The sequence below is a fragment of the Oncorhynchus nerka genome, linkage group LG5, assembly GCF_034236695.1.
Source record: "Oncorhynchus nerka isolate Pitt River linkage group LG5, Oner_Uvic_2.0, whole genome shotgun sequence".
Classification (NCBI taxonomy): Eukaryota; Metazoa; Chordata; class Actinopteri; order Salmoniformes; family Salmonidae; genus Oncorhynchus; species Oncorhynchus nerka.
This window is the reverse complement of record NC_088400.1, coordinates 29,278,327-29,302,104: the sequence shown is the minus strand read 5'-3', so window position 1 is coordinate 29,302,104 and position 23,778 is coordinate 29,278,327. Positions and strand designations below refer to the sequence as shown.

Here is a 23,778-nt window from a genome sequence, read left to right as displayed (position 1 = left end):
TGGACAGCTGATTGTCCTCGCAGTGGCAGACCACGTGTAACAACACCTGCACAGGATCAGTACATCTGAACATCACACCTGCGGGACAGGTGCTGGAGTTACACCAGGAATGCACAATCCCTCCATCAGTGCTCAGACTGTCCGCAATAGGCTGACAGAGGCTGGACTGAGGGCTTGTAGGCTTGTTGTAAGGCAGGTCCTCACTAGACATCACCGGCAACAACGTCGCCTATGAGCACAAACCCACCGTCGCTGGACCAGACAGGACTGGCAAAAAGTGCTCTTCACTGAGTCGTAGTTTTGTCTCACCGGGGTGATGGTCGGATTCGCGTTTATCGTCGAAGGAATGAGCGTCACACTTGGAGGTGGAGGGTCCGTTATGGTCTGGGGCGGTGTGTCACAGCATCATCGGACTGAGCTTGTTGTCATTGTAGGCAATCTCAACGCTGTGCGTTACAGCGAAGACATCCTCCTCCCTCAGGCGGTACCCTTCCTGCAGGCTCATCCTGACATGACCCTCCAGCATGACAATACCACTATCCATATTGGTCATTCTGTGCGTGATTTCCTGCAAGACAGGAATGTCAGTGTTCTGCCATGGCCAGAGAAGAGCCCGAATCTCAATCCCATTGAGCACGTCTGGGACCTGTTGGATCGGAGGGTGAGGGCTAGGGCCATTCCCCCCAGAAATGTCTGGGAACATGCAGGTGCATTGGTGGAAGGGTGGGGTAACATCTCACAGCAAGAACTGGCAAATCTGGTGCAGTCCATGAGGAGGAGAGGCACTGTAGTACTTAATGCAGCTGGTGGCCACACCAGATACTGACTGTTACTTTTGATTTTGACCCCCCGCCCTTTGTTCAGGGACACATTATTCAATTTGTGCTAGTCACATGTCTGTGAAACTTGTTCAGTTTATGTCTCAGTTGATGAATCATGTATTCAAACCTGATTTATATAACCGTTAGTTTACCTGTGTAATATTGACATAAGCTCAGAACCATTTGTCAAACATGGTCCTGTTTTATCAATTGCTGTGCTGATCAATGGACAGTTCATTACCTCTTTTAAATGACTATGTAGCAATCCTTAGCTGTGCGTCAATCTAAGTAACATTATTTTAAAACCCCCCATCAAAATCTGTCAGTTTAAGCTAGAGATATCTGCATGGGCTGACTCTGAATCCACTCCATCCACCTATGTCGGCCTTCCACGTCTGTGGTGGAAGGTGGTCGCTCTACAGCGATGTGTGTCAGACCATGAAAAATTGGTCTTCTCATGAAAATGCCTGTAGCGTCAGAACGGTTTGGTCTAATATGACCACTGGAAAGATAAGACTCTCACAAACACTGTGTTGTTCTCCATTTTGCTCTACGACCACCACAAATGTCACAGGATAATGGACTTTACAGTGTCCTGCTGTTGAAATAATATATCTAAAATAAAATATATATTATTTGAACAGCAGGACACTGTAAAGTCCATTATCCCTCTGAAGACTATGAATTAGGCTGTTTGAGAAGGTTTGAATGTTAAGCAACCTGCCTACACATAGTTTGAAGTACAATAGACCAACATAGCTACTGTAGTAGGTCAAAGCTGTGTGCAGGAAAACCTTGGTAGAGCATGGATGAAGTACACATTGTGGGGCACATGTGAATTTCCTTTCTTTTTCAGCTTCAGACCAATGCCTACTTCTCACTTAAAACCTTGTTTAATGTTTTGAGTTTCCATGGTTTTACATGCAACATTATTATACAACGTTATGATACAATATAACACAGAAATAAAAGTTAAGTAAAAGTAAACTATAATCACAAATAGAAATAATGTAGTAGTTAGTATTTATTTAATATTAACAGCTGATTTTCCGGAGGGAAGCAAAAACCAGAAACCCATTTAAGCCAGTATGGAGTAAACTGGAAAACTTTTCTCTGATCTCTCTTCTACATTCATGTGGAGGCGACCATGTTTACAAATAATCCTGAACGAATTGTGAATAACGATGAGTGAGAAAGTTATAGACGCACAAATATCATACCTCCAAGACATGCTAACCTCACCTGTTCTTGTAATGGTGAGAGGTTATCCTATATTGGGGGTATGATATTTGTGTGTCTGTAAGTTTCTCACTCTTAATCATTTAGCTGCAAATGCTCTTCGTAATGCTGTACACAGCTGTCCAAGTCCAGTAAAAGAGCACACATTCCCCCATTTTTAAATGGCAGTATAAATATGAAAACATACATAAGTGCTACTGATGTGTGATGTGTGTGATGTAGGCTAGTCTACTGTGTACATGTGTATGTGCTGAAGTTGTTTGTCAGATCCACTTTGGCCAGCTTGACAAATTTCTTAGCTTCTCAAATGACAGAAATAATCCCATAGAGATGGCCTGGTGATAAATGAATCAGCAGGTTTGCACATTTCTACGGGATAGGTGCATGCCAGGTCGCAATTGTAAATGAGAACTTGTTCTCAACTTGCCTACCTGGTTAAATAAAGGTGAAATAAAAAAAATATTTTAAAAATGCCCACAATCCGCCACCCTGCCATTAAGCAGTGTGTCCATGGGATGGACCGTAGGGATGGTGTGGATCTGACGGTTGAGGGCAACAACAACTTACTTGAGAGTTTGAGAGCTGGTCTCGCCACCGTTCTCTCCTCTATAGTAGCAAGACACGCACACTAGTACAAGTACAGGTCCCACTTCGTCACCTTGCCACTCAACGATGCCCAACCAACCCAAAGGCTCCTTTAAGAGACACCTAATAAATTAAAATAAGCACACACCATGTGTGTGTGCACCAGTGTGTGTGTCAGGAAGAGCGGGGGCGTCAAAAACAAAACACTACATTTTTTTGTCAAAATATCCCAGGACTTTCAAATCCCAGGGCGGTGACGCTAACCGTTACAAACACTGTTAGAGGTAAGTCAACTTGACACTGCATTTCAATGGACAGTCTGGTGGTGGCAGCCACGTTCATTCCAAAATTGCTTTAGTTGTTCATTCACTCAGTACTGATGGAACATTATTTTTCTTGCATGTTTTGACAGTGCACAGGTGGCGCAAGCAAGCAGTGAGGGGGTTCCTTTATTTGGCCTGGGTTACTGGGTGAGAAGTGATTGCATTTCTTTTTTGAACTGGGCTGCCTGCTGGGCGTGAAGCAGGTGAAGCAGGTGAAGCAGGTGCCCCGCTCTGGCCAACGACGGTGAAGTCGGCTCATAAGAAAGTGGTGTAGTCAAGCAGGAGCGATGAGTAAGATTCTGTTTTCAAATGCAGAAGTGATTGCTTTTTATAAAACACGCTTTATCTGCCTTCCTAATGAAAACTAAATAGAAAACGTAAACATTTATTTGAAGGAATAGAGATGTTGTATGTTTGTGGACGACGCACCATGCTGCCTTTTTACTGTCTGGCAAAGATTACTGCTTGTTTTGAGAAGGATCCTCCACCCTCCCTTTTTTCACCCGATGGCGTGATGGGCCATTGCTCTGTTCAACCCGGGCCAGAGTAATAGAACTCCCTCAAAAAATTGTCTGACAACCCTAATGCTAACGATCCTGTCAACAATCCGTTATAGTGGTTCTCGGTAAACGGCCAGACATGACGAATCAAGTTGATTTGTGAATTTTCATCAACATTGGTTTCATACTGGCTTAGCTATGATAATAAGGAGATTTTAATTTAACATTGAGCGCCAACCGGTGCCACTATAATTACTGCAGCCTTGTGGAAATGTGCTTTTTGACAGGCCCTGGCCTTAAGCCTGTCGCATGCTTCCCAGTCGAAAAAGGTTGCGCATATATTATGAGTACACTTTGTGACATTTTTGTTAGTTTTGGTGTTCAGCAGGGTTTGCGCAAAAAATATTTGTCTCTGTTTGGTCGACATTACTTTTCCTAGTAGGAGTGAGAATGATGGATGTTTATTGTCATTCAATGAAAGATGACTAGTTTTCATGTACATTTTTCACTTGAGAAATTCTGCATCAAACATCCTCTGTAAACATTTCTAACAGATTTCTTGGATTATTTTAGATTAATTCTGACTATTTTGAGGAAGTGTAAACTGGCTATGTTGTTGCTACTGCATCTCAAGAGGGACAAACAGTATTATTGCCACTTTTTTTCTGTTTTTCAAGCTAAAGTCTTTTAAGGGACACAGACGTTCACTTTGCCTTGGAGCAAAGAACCTAATATGAAGTCTCCTTAAGAACCCCCCACTGCTACACAAACACACACAAACAAACATACACAAACAAACATACACACACACACACACACACACACACACACACACACACACACACACACACACACACACACACACACACACACACACACACACACACACACACACACACACACACACACACACACAATATGCGTTCCTATCCGAGATGAGGTTGCTGGTCACTAAACAAGGTCGGACAGCAGCAGGAGATTCCTCCTACCGCTCTAAGGAACATTTCATTAGATAACAGAAGCACAGAAATCTGGGAACATCCTGAGAACATTGTGAAGTTGTGTTCTGTTGATCCTGAGGGTTCTTTGGAGTGGGAAGAGGAGGGGGGCGTAAGAATGAGGACAGCTCTGGACTGTTTATTTAAGACCAATCAACAGATAGCCACGAGACTAATATCCTGATTATTAGGGGCCAGTACAATACAGTGTATCATGTTACTTCACAGTACAGCCTTGTTTCACTTTAGGGGCTATTTTAAGCTGGGCTGCAAGAGTTGTGAATCCAAGCATAGATACAGTAGGAACAGTAGACCACGTACATCCATAGTGTTTACATAACCACACCAAACAGTGGAATACTCTACCTCTTCTCGACTCCTCGTCAGTATATTATGACGATCCTGTAGTCGTATCCTCACCCATCTATTCTCCCTATCCTATAGTCTGTAAATGTTGCTCTTCTGAGCTTAACTGTCTGGCTCATTAGCTCAAAGTCTAAAGCCCCAGTAATAGTAGCCTGATAGGAGCAAAAACACACAAGCTCCATCACACACACATTGTGACGACCCTGAAGTCAAAACCGTTACAACATGCACTCCGAAGACGTGGATGTCGATTATGGCATCCCCCCACACCTCTCTGATTCAGAGGGGCTGGGTTAAATGCGGAAGACACATTTCAGTTAAATGCATTCAGTTGTACAACTGACTAGTTATCCCCCTTCCTTTTGACACACGCACACACACAAACACACACACGTATGCATGCGTGCACAGACACACACACACACACACGCACACACACACACACACACACACACACACACACACACACACACACACACACACACACACACACACACACACACACACACACACACACACACACACACACACACACACACACACAAAGACTAATGAAGGTCACTGACGTGGGCAACCAGTAGCCCAGTGTTAATCACTTCCTGAAAGGATACACAGGTGTCAGTATTCATCTCTATGTGTGAAAGACACACAGCTATATAACCTGTAGGATTCATGCTCTATCAGACCTGCTTACTGAACTGAACTTTCTCACAGAAAGAAGCTGAGAATGTGTTATTCCCAAAGAGAGACCCATCCTTTAACAAGTACAGTAAACCAATGTGCCTAATTGTATCTCCATAGAATGAGAATGAGATGCAGAGGTTTATCTGTAATATTGCCATCCCAGAGGGCACAAAATCCATCAGCTTCTATCAACGAATATGCATTCAATATACAGGTAACTGCCCAAATAAAGGAAACACCAACATAAAGTGTCTAAATAGGGCATTGGCTCACAACGAGACAGAACAGTTTCAATGCACCTTGGCATTGAACATTTGTCTGGAACTCTATTGGAGGGATGGGACACCATTTTTCCACAAGATATTCCATCATTTGGTGTTTTGTTGATGGAGGTGGGAAAGTGTTTCCTTTATTTTGGCAGTTACCTGTACGTATCTCTCGTTAGCTGCAGTAAATGAAGGTGGGATATCTAAATGCTGTCTCTCTGATCTCAGCCAGTCAGTGAAGGTGGGACATCTAAATGCTGTCTCTCTGATCTCAGCCAGTCAGTGAAGGTGGGCCATCTAAATGCTGTCTCTCTGATCTCAGCCAGTCAGTGAAGGTGGGACATCTAAATGCTGTTGCTCTGATCTCAGCCAGTCAGTGAAGGTGGGACATCTAAATGCTGTCTCTCTGATCTCAGCCAGTCAGTGAAGGTGGGACATCTAAATGCTGTCTCTCTGATCTCAGCCAGTCAGTGAAGGTGGGACATCTAAATGCTGTCTCTCTGATCTCAGCCAGTCAGTGAAGGTGGGACATCTAAATGCTGTCTCTCTGATCTCAGCCAGTCAGTGAAGGTGGGACATCTAAATGCTGTCTCTCTGATCTCAGCCAGTCAGTGAAGGTGGGACATCTAAATGCTGTCTCTCTGATCTCAGCCAGTCAGTGAAGGTGGGACATCTAAATGCTGTTTCTCTGATCTCAGCCAGTCAGTGAAGGTGGGACATCTAAATGCTGTCTCTCTGATCTCAGCCAGTCAGTGAAGGTGGGACATCTAAATGCTATCTCTCTGATCTCAGCCAGTCAGTGAAGGTGGGACATCTAAATGCTGTTTCTCTGATCTCAGCCAGTCAGTGAAGGTGGGACATCTAAATGCTGTCTCTCTGATCTCAGCCAGTCAGTGAAGGTGGGACATCTAAATGCTGTCTCTCTGATCTCAGCCAGTCAGTGAAGGTGGGACATCTAAATGCTGTCTCTCTGATCTCAGCCAGTCAGTGAAGGTGGGACATCTAAATGCTGTTTCTCTGATCTCAGCCAGTCAGTGAAGGTGGGACATCTAAATGCTGTCTCTCTGATCTCAGCCAGTCAGTGAAGGTGGGACATCTAAATGCTGTCTCTCTGATCTCAGCCAGTCAGTGAAGGTGGGACATCTAAATGATGTCTCTCTGATCTCAGCCAGTCAGTGAAGGTGGGACATCTAAATGCTGTTGCTCTGATCTCAGCCAGTCAGTGAAGGTGGGACATCTAAATGCTGTTTCTCTGATCTCAGCCAGTCAGTGAAGGTGGGACATCTAAATGCTGTCTCTCTGATCTCAGCCAGTCAGTGAAGGTGGGACATCTAAATGCTGTCTCTCTGATCTCAGCCAGTCAGTGAAAAATCATTAATACTCAGGGGATAATTGTGTTATTTTCTCTGCATACATTTCCCTGGACAATTTAACCCATAAAAGTGTATATTTATAAGAACACCCAGCACTAAAGGCTTCTTATTTAGCCAATGGTGAAGGCAGCATGTCCAAACGTGACAATTTGTATTTATAAAACAGTGTGTTTGTGTGAGGCAGTGTTGTATTTGTGTGTGTGTGTGTGTGTGTGTGTGTGTGTGTGTGTGTGTGTGTGTGTGTGTGTGTGTGTGTGTGTGTGTGTGTGTGTGTGTATCAATGCGTGTATGTCTCCACCTGCGTGTGTCCATGTTGTGCTTACGCAGTGAGGCCGCTGGCCCCTGTGCTCTGGGGGTAATTGAGATGGTGTTTTGAAGGGAAGAATAATGAGAATGCTAAGTGTCAGAGGAGTGATGTCGATACAGAGGGGATGGCAGGTGAGCCTTGTGACCGAGCTGCCATGGACCACTGGACAAGGTCACTAAAGCAAGGGCGCAGGGACATCAAATGAATGCACCGATAATATCTTAATTCCGTGTCTTTCATTCAAAGCAATAACACTTTCCCTCGGCTTACATCGTTCATCACATATGTATGTAGGCTATGTCACCAAGAAACCAGGTTTTTATAACACCAGACACATCTTACTGTACATACCTAATGGACATTCTATCATTCCGGTCTGAGTGTGTGATTTTCTCTCCCCTCAACGCTGATCTTAGACACCTCTTTGCATGTGTGTACATGTGTGTGTGGTCATAAAGCTATCGAACACACCATCAGTGAGAATAACAGGATGCATTGCTTCCTCAGGACGTTCCTGCAGATGCTACTGTTGTTTCTTATGCTGTGTAATGTTTGATTTATTTTACCTTTATTTTAACAGGAAGTCCCATTGAGACCAAGGTCTCTTTTGGAAGGGAGCATCTTACAACAACAAATTACACAGAGGGAACACCCCAGAAAAAAAACACAAAGAGAAAAGAAACAAATGAAACGTTTTGTGCCATGTGTAAAGTAATGTGTTAAGTTCTGTGTAAAATAATGTAATAATGTGCGAGTGAAGGTTGTTTGTCTGCAGGAAGGAGGTGCAAACACTGTTTTCAGTGGACGGGATCAGATCATTGGAGAAACAATAGTTCTCCCTAAGTTCTTCCCCCATCCCATTGTCTTTCATGTACCACCGGACACTGGCTACACGCCGTGCCAAACAGTTGACAGTTTATACTGACAGTTATGAATAGGAATTCAATATAAACACTGGCAAAAGGATACTGTAGAGCAAAGTGTCATACACACAAAGTGCAGCTAAAACACACAAAACAATCTACAATAATACACGTAGCTTTCAAAGCTAAATATCACAAAGGACCTCCTGAGCAAACATGCAGGAAAAAGCTCTCCCGGTTTCCCTCCTGTTGTGTTCTTATCTTTCTTCTGTCCTCTCTAATCCTCTGTGTGTGTCAAATCAAATCAACCGTTATTGGTCACGTACACAGATCTACAGGTGTTATAGCCCAGGGCAGTCCAGAATATAATTGTCCTGTGTTTTATATATGCAGTATATTCGGAAAGTATTCAGACCCTTTGACTTTTTCATAGTTTGTTATTTGGCAAAATTGATTAAATAGTTTTTTCCCCCTCATTAACCTACACACAAGACCCCATAATGACAAAGCGTAAAAGGTTGTTTTTCCAAATGTATGGAAAACAAAGCAAAAATACCTTATTTATATAAGTATTCAGACCCTTTGCTATGAGACTCGAAATTGAGCTCAGGTGCATCCTGTTTCCATTGATCATCCTTGAGATGTTTCTACATCTTGATTATGGTAAATTAAATTGATTGGACATGATTTGGAAAGGCACACACCTGTCTATATAAGGTCCCACACTTGACAGTACATGTCAGAGCAAAAACTAAGGAATTGTCCGTAGAGCTCCAAGACTGGATTGTGTCGAGACACAGATCTGAGGAAGGGTATACATTTTTGTTTTCAGCAGTGAAGGTTTCCAAGAACACAGTGGCCTCCATCAACAAATGGAAGAAGTTTGGAACCACCAATACTCTTCCTAGAGCTGGCTACCCAGACAAACTGAGCAATCAGGGGAGAAGGGCCTTGGTCACGGAGGTGACCAAGAACCTGGTGGTCACTCTGACAGAGCTCCAGAGTTTCTCTGTGGAGATGGGAGAACCTTCTAGAAGGACAACCATTTCCTCAGCTCTCTATCAATCAGGCCTTCATGGTAGAGTGTCCAGACAGAAGCCACTCCTCAGTAAAAGGTACATGACAGCCCGTTTGGAGTTTACCGAAAGGCACCTAAAGGACTCTCAGACCATGAGAAACAAGATTCTCTGGTCTGATGAAACCAAGATTGAACTCGTTGACCTGAATTCCGATCATCACATCTGGGGGAAACCTAGCACCACCCCTACGGTGAAGCATGGTGGTGGCAGCATCATGCTGTGGGGATGTTTTTCAGCAGCAGGGACTAGGAGAATGGTCAGGATCGAAGGAAAGATGAACGGAGCAAAGTACAGAGAGATCCTTAATGAAAACCTTCTCCAGAGCGCTCAGGACCGCAGACTGGGGTGAAACCTGTTTTTGCTTTGTCATTAGTGGGTATTGTGATGTCATTAGTGGGTATTGTGATGTCATTAGTGGGTATTGTGATGTCATTAGTGGGTATTGTGTGTAGATTGATGAAGATTTTTTTTATTTAATCCATTTTAGAATAAGGCTGTAACGTATAAAAATGTGGATAAAGTCAAGGGGTCTGAATGGAATAATGCTGTGAAATTGTGAAATTATAATAATACCCTTTTAGCGTAAGAGCTGTTTGAAAAGATGGCCTGACATTTCTACCTGTTTTGGTGGGATGGAGTTTTGGCCTGACACCAGGCGGTATATATAGTCAATAGACTAATGAGAAAGATCTTTCTGTCTCTCAACCTATCTGTCAATAATAGCTAGTTGAGAAGTGTCTCTTTCTAAGAGGCTATTGATTTGATATTGAGATAAAAACATCTCCATTGAAACATTAACAATCCAAAGTAGATATATTAGGGTGAGCAGTGTCAGAATCCAGAATCTAAATATGAATACGTGGTGTGTATAGACAGTTTATAATTGGTTAAACAAAATGATATGTTAAGTAATAGATATATTAGGATGAGCTTAATCCTCTGATAATCCTCTTTGTACATGAGTGTGTGTGTTGGGTTGAGTTGACACAGTGGCTGTGTGTATTGGTCCAGGCACTGTGGTCTAGGCACTGACCCATGGTCGTGGCCCCCAGGGGACTCTCTATGTGTGTGTAGAGCCCACTCCTGACAGAGAGGCAGACAGGAACACAGCTTTGTTGGCATGGGCTCATACCAGGCTAACGGCCCCTCTGTGGTTCCCTGGCCCCTTGGAGGAAGTGAAGCTTCCCACTACCCACTGGTTCTCCTCTCAGTCCCAGTACACTGCTCCTTTAATTTGGCACAAAACCTTTAGCTCTGGCCAAGGACAGAGAGAGAGACAGAGAGAGAGAGAGAGAGAGAGAGAGAGAGAGACAGAGAGAGACAGAGACAGAGACAGAGACAGAGACAGAGACAGAGACAGAGAGAGAGAGAGAGAGAGAGAGAGAGAGAGAGAGAGAGAGAGAGAGAGAGAGAGAGAGAGAGAGAGAGAGAGAGAGAGATCAGCCAATCTCTCTGTGTGTGGCAAGGATGGCAAGGATGCACTGTTTACTGTGAGGCTTGAGTCACAGATGGCACAACGCATTTGCAATTAGGATAATCTCTGTGTGTGTTTTGGTCTGTGAAATGGAGAGAGCGAAATAGAGACAGAGGGAGAATGTTCTCTGTACGTGGCTTGACCTCCTGTACAGTACATGTATGAAACAGTGTTCACTGGCTGGTATTTTAGACGTCCACAGTAAATGAGATTACATAACCAGGAATTGATGCAGCGTAGGGGACTGCTTGAGATGCAGAATAGGTTGGGCATTAAGCCCCCAACTATCTACTTCTATCCCTCCCTCCCCCCATTTACCTTCCTCTTTCTTTCTTTCTCTGTCTGTCTGTCTCTCTCTCTGTTTCTCTCTGTCGCTCTCTTTCTGTCCATCTCCCTCCATCTCTGTATTTCAATCTTTCTCTATCTCTCTCTATTATTTGTTTACATTGCCAAAGTAAGTGAAATAGAAAATAAACAAAAGTGAAATAAACAACAAAAAAATGTACAGTAAAGAAATGTTCCACTTTCTCTCAAGTCTGGCACCACGTCGGGTCTGGGGTAAGAGTTGGAAAGGATTCCCTGGACAGGGCCCAGTCAGGGGTAAAGGATGAACTGGGTCATACCACTAGAGTTGTGCCTGTAAAATGAGGTTCTTTGACAATACACACCACACTTTAAAACAGTAGATGAGTGTCAGAGTGTGTCACATTGTCTAAAATGTTTGCTTATGTATACATGTATTTGAAAATGATATGTTGTGCTTTGTCGTAGGAAGTCTGGAGCAATTCATATTATGACTGTTTTCGTAGTTGTGTCATGCGCTATGGAGTGGTAGTGTTATGCGATACTATATTCTAAATGCATAACTTAGTTGTGGTTCAGACAATATTACCACTACCAGATGACAGTGTTACCATTACCAGATGACAGTGTTACCATTACTAGATGACAGTGTTACCATTACTAGATGACAGTGTTACCATTACCAGATGACAGTGTTACCATTACCAGATGACAGTGTTACCATTACTAGATGACAGTGTTACCATTACTAGATGACAGTTTTAACCATTACTAGATGACAGTGTTACCATTACTAGATGACAGTTTTAACCATTACCAGATGACAGTGTTACCATTACCAGATGACAGTGTGACCATTACTAGATGACAGTGTTACCATTACTAGATGACAGTGTTACCATTACTAGATGACAGTTTTAACCATTACTAGATGACAGTGTTACCATTACTAGATGACAGTTTTAACCATTACCAGATGACAGTGTTACCATTACCAGATGACAGTGTTACCACTACCAGATGACAGTGTTACCATTACTAGATGACAGTGTGACCATTACTAGATGACAGTGTTATCATTACTAGATGACAGTGTTACCATTACTAGATGACAGTGTTACCATTACTAGATGACAGTGTTACCATTACCAGATGACAGTGTTACCATTACTAGATGACAGTGTTACCATTACTAGATGACAGTTTTAACCATTACTAGATGACAGTGTTACCATTACTAGATGACAGTTTTAACCATTACCAGATGACAGTGTTACCATTACCAGATGACAGTGTGACCATTACTAGATGACAGTGTTACCATTACTAGATGACAGTTTTAACCATTACTAGATGACAGTGTTACCATTACTAGATGACAGTGTTACCATTACTAGATGACAGTGTTACCATTACTAGATGACAGTGTTACCATTACCAGATGACAGTGTTACCATTACCAGATGACAGTGTTACCATTACTAGATGACAGTGTTACCATTACTAGATGACAGTGTTACCATTACTAGATGACAGTGTTACCATTACCAGATGACAGTGTTACCATTACTAGATCATTTACATTTAAGTCATTTAGCAGACGCTCTTATCCAGAGCGACTTACAAATTGGATGACAGTGTTACCATTACTAGATGACAGTTTTAACCATTACTAGATGACAGTGTTACCATTACTAGATGACAGTGTGACCATTACTAGATGACAGTGTTACCATTACCAGATGACAGTGTGACCATTACTAGATGACAGTGTTACCATTACCAGCTGACAGTGTTACCATTACGTGACCATTATCGTGACCAGTGAGCTGAGATAAGGCGGAGCTTTGCCTAGCATGGCCTTGTAGATGACCTGGAGCCAGTGGGTCTGGCGACGAATATGTAGCGAGGGCCAGCCGACTAGAGCATACAAGTCGCAGTGGTGGGTAGTATAAGGTGCTTTAGTGACAAAACGGATGGCACTGTGATAAACTGCATCCAGTTTGCTGAGAAGAGTGTTGGAAGCCATTTTGTAGATGACATCGCCGAAGTCGAGGATCGGTAGGATAGTCAGTTTTACTAGGGTAAGCTTGGCAGCGTGAGTGAAGGAGGCTTTGTTGCGGAATAGAAAGCCGACTCTTGATTTGATTTTCGATTGGAGATGTTTGATATGGGTCTGGAAGGAGAGTTTGCAGTCTAGCCAGACACCTAGGTACTTATAGGTGTCCACATATTCAAGGTCGGAACCATCCAGTGTGGTGATGCTAGTCGGGCAAGCGGGTGCAGGCAGCGATCGGTTGAAAAGCATGCATTTGGTTTTACTAGCGTTTAAGAGCAGTTGGAGGCCACGGAAGGAGTGTTGTATGGCATTGAAGCTCGATTGGAGGTTAGATAGCACAGTGTCCAATGACGGGCCGAAAGTGTATAGAATGGTGTCGTCTGCGTAGAGGTGGATCAGGGAATCGCCCGCAGCAAGAGCAACATCATTGATATACACAGAGAAAAGAAGTCGGCCCGAGAATTGAACCCTGTGGCACCCCCATAGAGACTGCCAGAGGACCGGACAACATGCCCTCCGATTTGACACACTGAACTCTGTCTGCAAAGTAATTGGTGAACCAGGCAAGGCAGTCATCCGAAAAGCCGAGGCTACTGAGTCTGCCGATAAGAATATGGTGATTGACAGAGTCGAAAGCCTTGGCAAGGTCGATGAAGACGGCTGCACAGTACTGTCTTTTATCGATGGCGGTTATGATGTCGTTTAGTACCTTGAGTGTGGCTGAGGTGCACCCGTGACCGGCTCGGAAACCAGATTGCATAGCGGAGAAGGTACGGTGGGATTCGAGATGGTCAGTGACCTGTTTGTTGACTTGGCTTTCGAAGACCTTAGATAGGCAGGGCAGAATGGATATAGGTCTGTAACAGTTTGGGTCCAGGGTGTCTCCCCCTTTGAAGAGGGGGATGACTGCGGCAGCTTTCCAATCCTTGGGGATCTCAGACGATATGAAAGAGAGGTTGAACAGGCTGGTAATAGGGGTTGCGACAATGGCAGCGGATAGTTTCAGAAATAGAGGGTCCAGATTGTCAAGCCCAGCTGATTTATACGGGTCCAGGTTTTGCAGCTCTTTCAGAACATCTGCTATCTGGATTTGGGTAAAGGAGAACCTAGATGACAGTAGATAGATGACAGTGTTACCATTACTAGATGACAGTGTTACCATTACCAGATGACAGTGTTACCATTACTAGATGACAGTGTTACCATTACTAGATGACAGTGTTACCATTACTAGATGACAGTGTGACCATTACCAGATGACAGTGTTACCATTACTAGATGACAGTGTTACCATTACTAGATGACAGTGTTACCAATACCCGATGACAGTGTTAGCAGTACTATCAGATGACAGTGTTACTACTACTATATGACAGGATTATAATGACCAGTTGACAGTGTGAGTAGTACTACCACATGACCAGTGGTACCAGTACCAGATGACAGTGTGACAATTACTAGATGACAGTTGCACCATTACTAGATGACAGTGTTACCATTACTAGATGACAGTGTGACCATTACTAGATGACAGTGTGACCATTACTAGATGACAGTGTGACCATTACTAGATGACAGTGTTACCATTACTAGATGACAGTTTTAACCATTACTAGATGACAGTGTTACCACTACCAGATGACAGTGTTACCACTACTAGATGACAGTGTTACCATTACCAGATGACAGTTTTAACCATTACTAGATGGCAGTGTTACCATTACTAGATGACAGTGTTACCATTACTAGATGACAGTGTGACCATTACTAGATGACAGTGTGACCATTACTAGATGACAGTGTGACCATTACTAGATGACAGTGTTACCATTACTAGATGACAGTTTTAACCATTACTAGATGACAGTGTTACCACTACCAGATGACAGTGTTACCATTACTAGATGACAGTGTTACCATTACCAGATGACAGTTTTAACCATTACTAGATGACAGTGTTACCATTACTAGATGACAGTGTTACCATTACTAGATGACAGTGTGACCATTACTAGATGACAGTGTGACCATTACTAGATGACAGTGTGACCATTACTAGATGACAGTGTTACCATTACTAGATGACAGTTTTAACCATTACTAGATGACAGTGTTACCATTACCAGATGACAGTGTTACCATTACCAGATGACAGTGTTACCATTACCAGATGACAGTGTGACCATTACTAGATGACAGTGTTACCATTACTAGATGACAGTGTTACCACTACCAGATGACAGTGTTACCATTACCAGATGACAGTGGTACCACTACCAGATGACAGTGTTACCATTACTAGATGACAGTGTTACCATTACTAGATGACAGTGTTACCATTACTAGATGACAGTGTGACCATTACCAGATGACAGTGTTACCATTACTAGATGACAGTGTTACCATTACTAGATGACAGTGTTACCACTACCAGATGACAGTGTTACCATTACCAGATGACAGTGGTACCACTACCAGATGACAGTGTTACCATTACTAGATGACAGTGTTACCATTACTAGATGACAGTGTTACCATTACTAGATGACAGTGTGACCATTACTAGATGACAGTGTTACCATTACCAGATGACAGTGTTACCACTACCAGATGACAGTGTTACCATTACTAGATGACAGTGTGACCATTACTAGATGACAGTGTTACCATTACCAGATGAGAGTGTGACCATTACTAGATGACAGTGTGACCATTACTAGATGATAGTGTTACCATTCCCAGATGACAGTGTTACCATTACTAGATGACAGTGTTACCATTACTAGATGACAGTGTTACCAATACCAGATGACAGTGTGACCATTACTAGATGACAGTGTTACCAATACCAGATGACAGTGTTAGCAGTACTATCAGATGACAGTATTACTACTACTATATGACAGGATTATAATTACCAGTTGACAGTGTGAGTAGTACTACCACATGACCAGTGGTACCAGTACCAGATGACAGTGTTAGCAGTACTATCAGATGACAGTTGCACCACTACCACATGACAGTTGTTACCAGTATTACCACATGATAGCTATACCACTACCAGATGACAGTGTTACCAGTACCAGATGACAGTGTTACCAGTACCAGATGACAGTGTTAACAGTACTACCAGATGACAGTGTTAACAGTACTATCAGACGACAGTGTTAACAGTACTACCAGACGACAGTGTTAACAGTACTATCAGATGACAGTGTTAACAGTACTACCAGACGACAGTGTTAACAGTACTATCAGACGACAGTGTTAACAGTACTATCAGACGACAGTGTTAACAGTACTACCAGACGACAGTGTTAACAGTACTATCAGACGACAGTGTTAACAGTACTACCAGACGACAGTGTTAACAGTACTACCAGACGACAGTGTTAACAGTACTATCAGATGACAGTGTTAACAGTACTATCAGACGACAGTGTTAACAGTACTACCAGACGACAGTGTTAACAGTACTACCAGACGACAGTGTTAACAGTACTATCAGACGACAGTGTTAACAGTACTATCAGACGACAGTGTTAACAGTACTATCAGACGACAGTGTTAACAGTACTACCAGACGACAGTGTTAACAGTACTACCAGACGACAGTGTTAACAGTACTATCAGACGACAGTGTTAACAGTACTATCAGACGACAGTGTTAACAGTAACACCAGACGACAGTGTTAACAGTACTACCAGACGACAGTGTTAACAGTACTATCAGACGACAGTGTTAACAGTACTATCAGACAACAGTGTTAACAGTACTATCAGACAACAGTGTTAACAGTACTATCAGACGACAGTGTTAACAGTACTACCAGACGACAGTGTTAACAATACTACCAGACAACAGTGTTAACAGTACTATCAGACGACAGTGTTAACAGTACTATCAGACAACAGTGTTAACAGTACTATCAGACAACAGTGTTAACAGTAGGAAAAGGTCACAGTGTTAACAGTAGGAAAAGGTCACAGTGTTAACAGTACTACCAGATTACAGTTTTCTCACTACCAGATGACTGTGTTAACAGTACTACCAGGTGAAAGGGTTACCAGTACCAGATGATAGTTTTTGCAGTACTAGCAGATGACAGTGTTACCATTACTACCAGATGACGGGTGTCACCAGTGCTACCAGATGACAGTGTTACCATTACTACCAGATGACAGGTGTCACCAGTGCTACCAGATGACAGGTCTTACCATTACTACCAGATTACAGGTGTCACCACTACCAGATGACAGTATTACCAGTACTACCAGATGACAGTGTTATCATCACTACCAGATGGCAGTGTTACCACTTTGAGATAACAGTTGTTACCAGTACTACCAGCTGACAGTGTTACCAGTACAACCAGATGACAGTGTTACCATTACTACCAGATGACAGTGTTACCATTACTACCAGATGACAGTGTTATCATCACTACCAGATGACAGTGTTACCACTTTGAGATAACAGTTGTTACCAGTACTACCAGATTACAGGTGTCACCATTACCAGATGACTGTATTACCAGTACTACCAGATGACAGGTCTTACCACTACCAGCTGACAGTGTTACCAGTACTACCAGATGACAGTGTTACCACGTTGAGATAACAGTTGTTACCAGTACTACCAGATGACAGTGTTACCACTTTGAGATAACAGTTGTTACCAGTACTACCAGATTACAGGTGTCACCATTACCAGATGACTGTATTACCAGTACTACCAGATGACAGGTGTTACCAGTACTACCAGATGACAGTGTTACCACGTTGAGATAACAGTTGTTACCAGTACTACCAGATGACAGGTGTTACCACTACCAGCTGACAGTGTTACCAGTACTACCAGATGACAGTGTTACCACGTTGAGATAACAGTTGTTACCAGTACTACCAGATGGCATTGGTACCAGTACTACCAAGTAACAGTGTTACCATTACTACCAGATGACAGGTGTTACCATTTTCAGTTGACAGGAATTCCCACTACCAGATGACATTGTTACCAGTACTACCAAGTAACAGTGTTACCATTACTACCAGATGACAGATGTTACCGTTTTCAGTTGACAGGAATTACCACTACCAGATGACATTGTTACCAGTACTACCAAGTAACAGTGTTACCATTACTACCAGATGACAGGTGTTACCATTTTCAGTTGACAGGAATTCCCACTACCAGACGCACTTCTCTTTATGTTGGTGTCCTGGAAGAGATTCTTCTGGAGGAGAAAGAAACACACACACGTGTAGGCGAGGTGTAGGCTAGCGAAATAAAACACTTGAAAAAGAAAAGGAGAGCCGCACACTAGGAGCTCAGATACAATCATGTAATAACCTAACATCCAGAGTTATGACAGACAAGCTGTTTTCATCAGGGTCCTGGAAGAGAACAATATGTGGTTCTCCAGACATTATGTCCTAATTTGTCCTATAACGTTCACACACGATTGCCTGGGATTATAGAGCATCCACAATTTTACCAGGAATGTGATTTTAATTTGGGCCGTTCATCTCCTCAGAGACCAAGTGCGGCTTACCCTACACCACAGACATCATTCAGACAGACGCCCACACACACACACACACACACACACACACACACACACACACACACACACACACACACACAATAATATATATCAATCTATTATTCTGAATGCTAGACAATGAACACAATTATTGAATATATTGTTTCAATAAAAATAAAGAACACTATTAAAATGCCTATTTCTTTAAGTAGTATAATGTGTTTCATTGGTGTTACCACCTTGACAAATCACTGATTACAAAGATATACAAGGACCTTGATTATTCCCTCCAGTAGCAAACAGTAGCAAACTTGAAGGAGGGGCCTATAAATCCTCTTCAGGAACAGACCCTTTTTTTCAATTTTCGCCTAAAATGACATACCCAAATCTAACTGCCTGTAACTCAGGCCCTGAAGCAAGGATATGCATATTATTGATACCATTTGAAAGGAAACACTTTGATGTTTGTGGGAATGTGAAAGGAATGTAGGAGAATGTAACACAATAGATCTGGTAAAAGAAAATACAAAGAAAAAAACAACTTTCTTTTGTATTTTTTTTTACACCATCATCTTTGAAATGCAAGAGAAAGGCCATCATGTATTATTCCAGCCCAGCTGCAATTTAGATTTTGGCCACTATATGTCAGTAGTGCAAAGTTTTAGACTGAGCCAATGAACCATTACATTTCTGTTCAAAATGTTGTTTCCAACTGCCCTAATGTGCCTAATTGGTTGCTTTCAACTTTTCATGTTCAAAACTGTGCACTCTCCTCAAACAACAGCATGGTATTCTTTCACTGTAATAGCTACTGTAAATTGGACAGTGCAGTTAGATTAACACAAATTTAAGCTTTCTGACAATATCAGATATGTCTATGTCTTACGAAATTGTCTTGTTTACTTACAACCTCATGCTAATAACATTAGCCTACATTAGCTCAACGTCCCGCAGGGGACCCACCGATCCTGAAATACAAATATTAATGGTGACACAATGTTACCATAATGGTAAAGTCATAAAGATACCATATTCATTTATTTAGAATGGGAAGATGTACCAGGGCTCCCAAGTGGCGCAGCGGTCTAAGGCACTGCATCTCAGTGCTAGAAGTATCACTACAGACACCCTGGTTTGAATCCAGGCTGTATCACAACCAGCTGTGATTGAGAGTGCAATAGGGCGGTGCACAATTGGCTCAGCGTGGTCCTGGTTTGGCAGGTGTAGGCCTGCATTGTAAATAAGAATTTGTTCTTAACTGACTTGCCTAGTTAAATAAAGGTAAACACATTTTTATTTTATTTTTATTTTCTAATTCAAATGCAATGCACAAATGCCACTGTAATTGAAAAATGACCTTGAGATAGCAAGGCTAAGAAGTTTAAGATGCTATGTAGCCTTGAACACATACCGATTCCTGCCCTCTTTTTGAAGAGGAGCATCTCATCTGGAACGTATCTGTCTTCCCTCAGAATGTTGGGGTCATCCCAGGCCCTGTTAGTGTTGTTATGTGTCAATTCCAAGTGGCTAGGTTGGTGTCCGCCAGCCAGGTCCGCCAGTCACATACCTGGGACTAATGTGGCGTCGTTGTCAGAAGAAGTAAACATTATATTTATCTAGTTTAGGATCTCTGGCCTCCTTTACTGTGTCTTCTGGCAATGTTGCAAAAGGCCGCAATGAGCTGTTTTTGTCCCCCGTTATTTATCTTTCACTGAGGCAGTTTACATGTCCAGCTGATTTGGTCCATCATGAACCACATGGTTTCATTACAGCATGCTGCCATCTATTGGACAAAAATAGAAGTACACTAGTGAGCTTATCAAGCAGCCTGACGCGTGCAGCTTTATGTATTGACTTCAATGATATAAAGGCTGTTGTCATGAACAGGGAACACAGATCAATACAGATCAATATAAAGCTGTATAACTTGTATCTGTTCTTGTTCCCCCAGGGTCTTTCAACCCAGACTTTCGTCCTCCTGAGACGCTGTTCAAGGTGTTCTTCTGGCTGGGCTACTTCAACTCCTGTCTCAACCCCATCATCTACCCCTGCTACAGCCGAGAGTTCAAACTGGCCTTCATACGCATCCTCCGGTTGGTCTATTACTTTAATACCTATCATATTACTGTACTCCATACGCATCCTCCGGTTGGTCTATTACTTTAATACCTATCATATTACTGTACTCCATACGCATCCTCCGGTTGGTCTATTACTTTAATACCTATCATATTACTGTACTCCATACGCATCCTCCGGTTGGTCTATTACTTTAATACCTATCATATTACTGTACTCCATACGCATCCTCCGGTTGGCCTTTCGTATTTCTTAGGCCAATGATATAAAATTATGTTAGAGTATGTACATTATGTCTGTAGTTGTGGAAACAAAAGACACATTTCAATGGACAATGTTTTTAATTAAATATTTTCCCGCCCCTCCCCAACCTTAGATGCCAGTGTCACTATAGAAGTCGCCCAGGCTGGCGGGCTTCCAACTACCGCACTTCCCACTTCAACTCCTCTGGCCACTCACGGAAGAACTCTGCAGAGTCTGGCTACTCACGGAAAAACTCTGCCTGCCTCAACGGGAGCCAGCGCACCCTTCCCTCCTCGGCCAGCCCCAGCCCCAGCTACCTGCCGTCCTGCTCAGAGGGGGAGACCCTCTCCACCTGCTGGGCCTCTGCCGCCTCCAGGCCCTCCTCTATGCTGCCTGGGAGTCCTGCTGACTGCCAGCTGGGGACACTGAGGGGGGGTGTGGGGGGTGGAGGGACTCAGAGGGGGATGTCTCACAGGAAGTCCAGCCAGGGGGTGTTCTCGTTCCCATGTGGGGAGCGTGAAGGGGACATACCTGAGGATAAGGTTTGACTGTCTGGGAGTCTTACAGCCATCAGTTGTTGTTAAATGATTCCTGATGGGGATTTAAATCATGTTCAGTACCTGATTGATGAGGGGGAGTGATGTATGGTTCCATTTACTGTCAATGGTTCAAGTCAAGTCAAACTGTCAATGGTTTTGTATTGTTGGCATGGAAAATGGTTGAAGGAGTAGAGATGGCGCTACAGTGGCCTCTGCTGTATGTTAGCAGGTATTACTGAGCATCAGGGTCTGTCCAGCATCTGTTCAATGGAACAGTGTCAGATGGAGATGACTACAGATGAAGCTGTCTTGTATTTCTCAGAGAAATGATCAAGGGCAATAGTGTAGAAATGGGATAAACCACAAGAACTGTACATTATGGATTTGACCATAGCATACCAATGTATGCATCTGTTTCAAGGCTGTACATACAGGGAGATTCTCGTTTGGGCCAAAGACCGTCCTCCGTCCTCTCTCCTCCGTGACCCAGAAACCAATAAGTGGTTTAATGTTGGAGGAGTGTGTTAATTCGTCAGTGGGAGAACAGAAGAGTGTCTTCCCCTCCTCAATGGCCACCTTTCATCAAGGATACTCATGTGTATCCTAACGCGGAACAGTTTTCAAATCTGCCACACCCCCTTTGAATCAGCTTTTAGGTCAGAGGAGAAAAAAATGAACACATTTAAAAATAATATGCTACTTATTGTTTTATCTATAAATGTATTGAACAACTAATTTAATTTGTTTTGAGCACTTTACACGTGTTTGGGGGATCCACCTGTGTAAATGCAATTTTCCTAGTGATGCGCAAGTGGAGAGGGACCGTCTCATTTCAAGCAACTGTATTTTCATCCACGTTCACTCTCCTCGCTGACTCTCCTTGATTAACTTTGACCTTTTTCAAAAGGAGGCGAGAGTGGACGGAGGAGAGAGGACGGAGGAGAGAGGACGCCGGAGGTGAGCAAATCTAAGTTATAAAAGGCCACAGTATTGGCCCTAGGACTGGGAGAGACTACGCTACCTTGGGACTACCTGTAGAACTGCACCCTAATATGTCATTCCATCTCTTTCAGCTGGTCTGATCTGTAAATGTTTCTGGTCTCCTGGGGCTGTGGTCATTCTCTTTCAGATGGTCTGATCTGTAAATGTGTCTGGTCTCCTGGGTCTGTGGTCAACCTCTTTCAGATGGTCTGATCTGTGAATGTTTCTGGTCTCTTGGGGCTGTGGTCAACCTCTTTCAGTTGGTCTGATCTGTAAATGTTTCTGGTCTCCTGGGTCTGTGGTCAACCTCTTTCAGTTGGTCTGATCTGTAAATGTTTCTGGTCTCCTGGGGCTGTGGTCAACCTCTTTCAGATGGTCTGATCTGTAAATGTTTCTGGTCTCTTGGGGCTGTGGTCAACCTCTTTCAGATGGTCTGATCTGTAAATGTTTCTGGTCTCCTGGGGCTGTGGTCAACCTCTTTCAGTTGGTCTGATCTGTGAATGTTTCTGGTCTCCTGGGGCTGTGGTCAACCTCTTTCAGTTGGTCTGATCTGTGAATGTTTCTGGTCTCCTGGGTCTGTGGTCAACCTCTTTCAGTTGGTCTGATCTGTGAATGTTTCTGGTCTGTGGTCATTATCTTTAAGTTGGTCTGATCTGTGAATGTTTCTGTTGTGTGGTCAGTCGGAGAATGGTGCTATATGTAAAGAGCAGATGATCACATTTCTGTTGATGTCACTCATTGTCTTTATGGTGTGTTTGCTTAAATAAAGTATAACCTGGTTTATCCCGTGTAGTCATCATATTGACAAACATCTAGTGGGTAAATAAAGTCTAACCTGGTTTATCCGGTGTAGTAATCATATGGGGAAACATCTAGTGGGTAAATAAAGTCTAACCTGGTTTATCCGGTGTAGTAATCATATGGGGAAACATCTAGTGGGTAAATGAAGTCTAACCTGGTTTATCCGGTGTAGTAATCATATGGGGAAACATCTAGTGGGTAAATAAAGTCTAACCTGGTTTATCCGGTGTAGTAATCATATGGGGAAACATCTAGTGGGTAAATAAAGTCTAACCTGGTTTATCCGGTGTAGTAATCATATGGGGAAACATCTAGTGGGTAAATAAAGTCTAACCTGGTTTATCCGGTG

The 23,778-nt window shown here is 42.9% G+C and overlaps 1 protein-coding gene across 1 annotated transcript in view; it reads left to right on the top strand.

The window, feature by feature from the left end:
- LOC115125634 (alpha-1A adrenergic receptor-like) overlaps window positions 1-23,411 on the top strand; it is a 29,103-nt gene extending 5,692 nt beyond the window's left edge. The window contains exons 2-3 of the mRNA XM_029655162.2: window positions 20,738-20,879; window positions 21,242-23,411. Of these exons, the coding sequence (XP_029511022.1) occupies window positions 20,738-20,879; window positions 21,242-21,656 (557 nt within the window). The 3' untranslated portion in view covers window positions 21,657-23,411. The remainder of the gene's footprint in view (window positions 1-20,737; window positions 20,880-21,241) is intronic.
- Window positions 23,412-23,778: the final 367 nt, after the last annotated feature.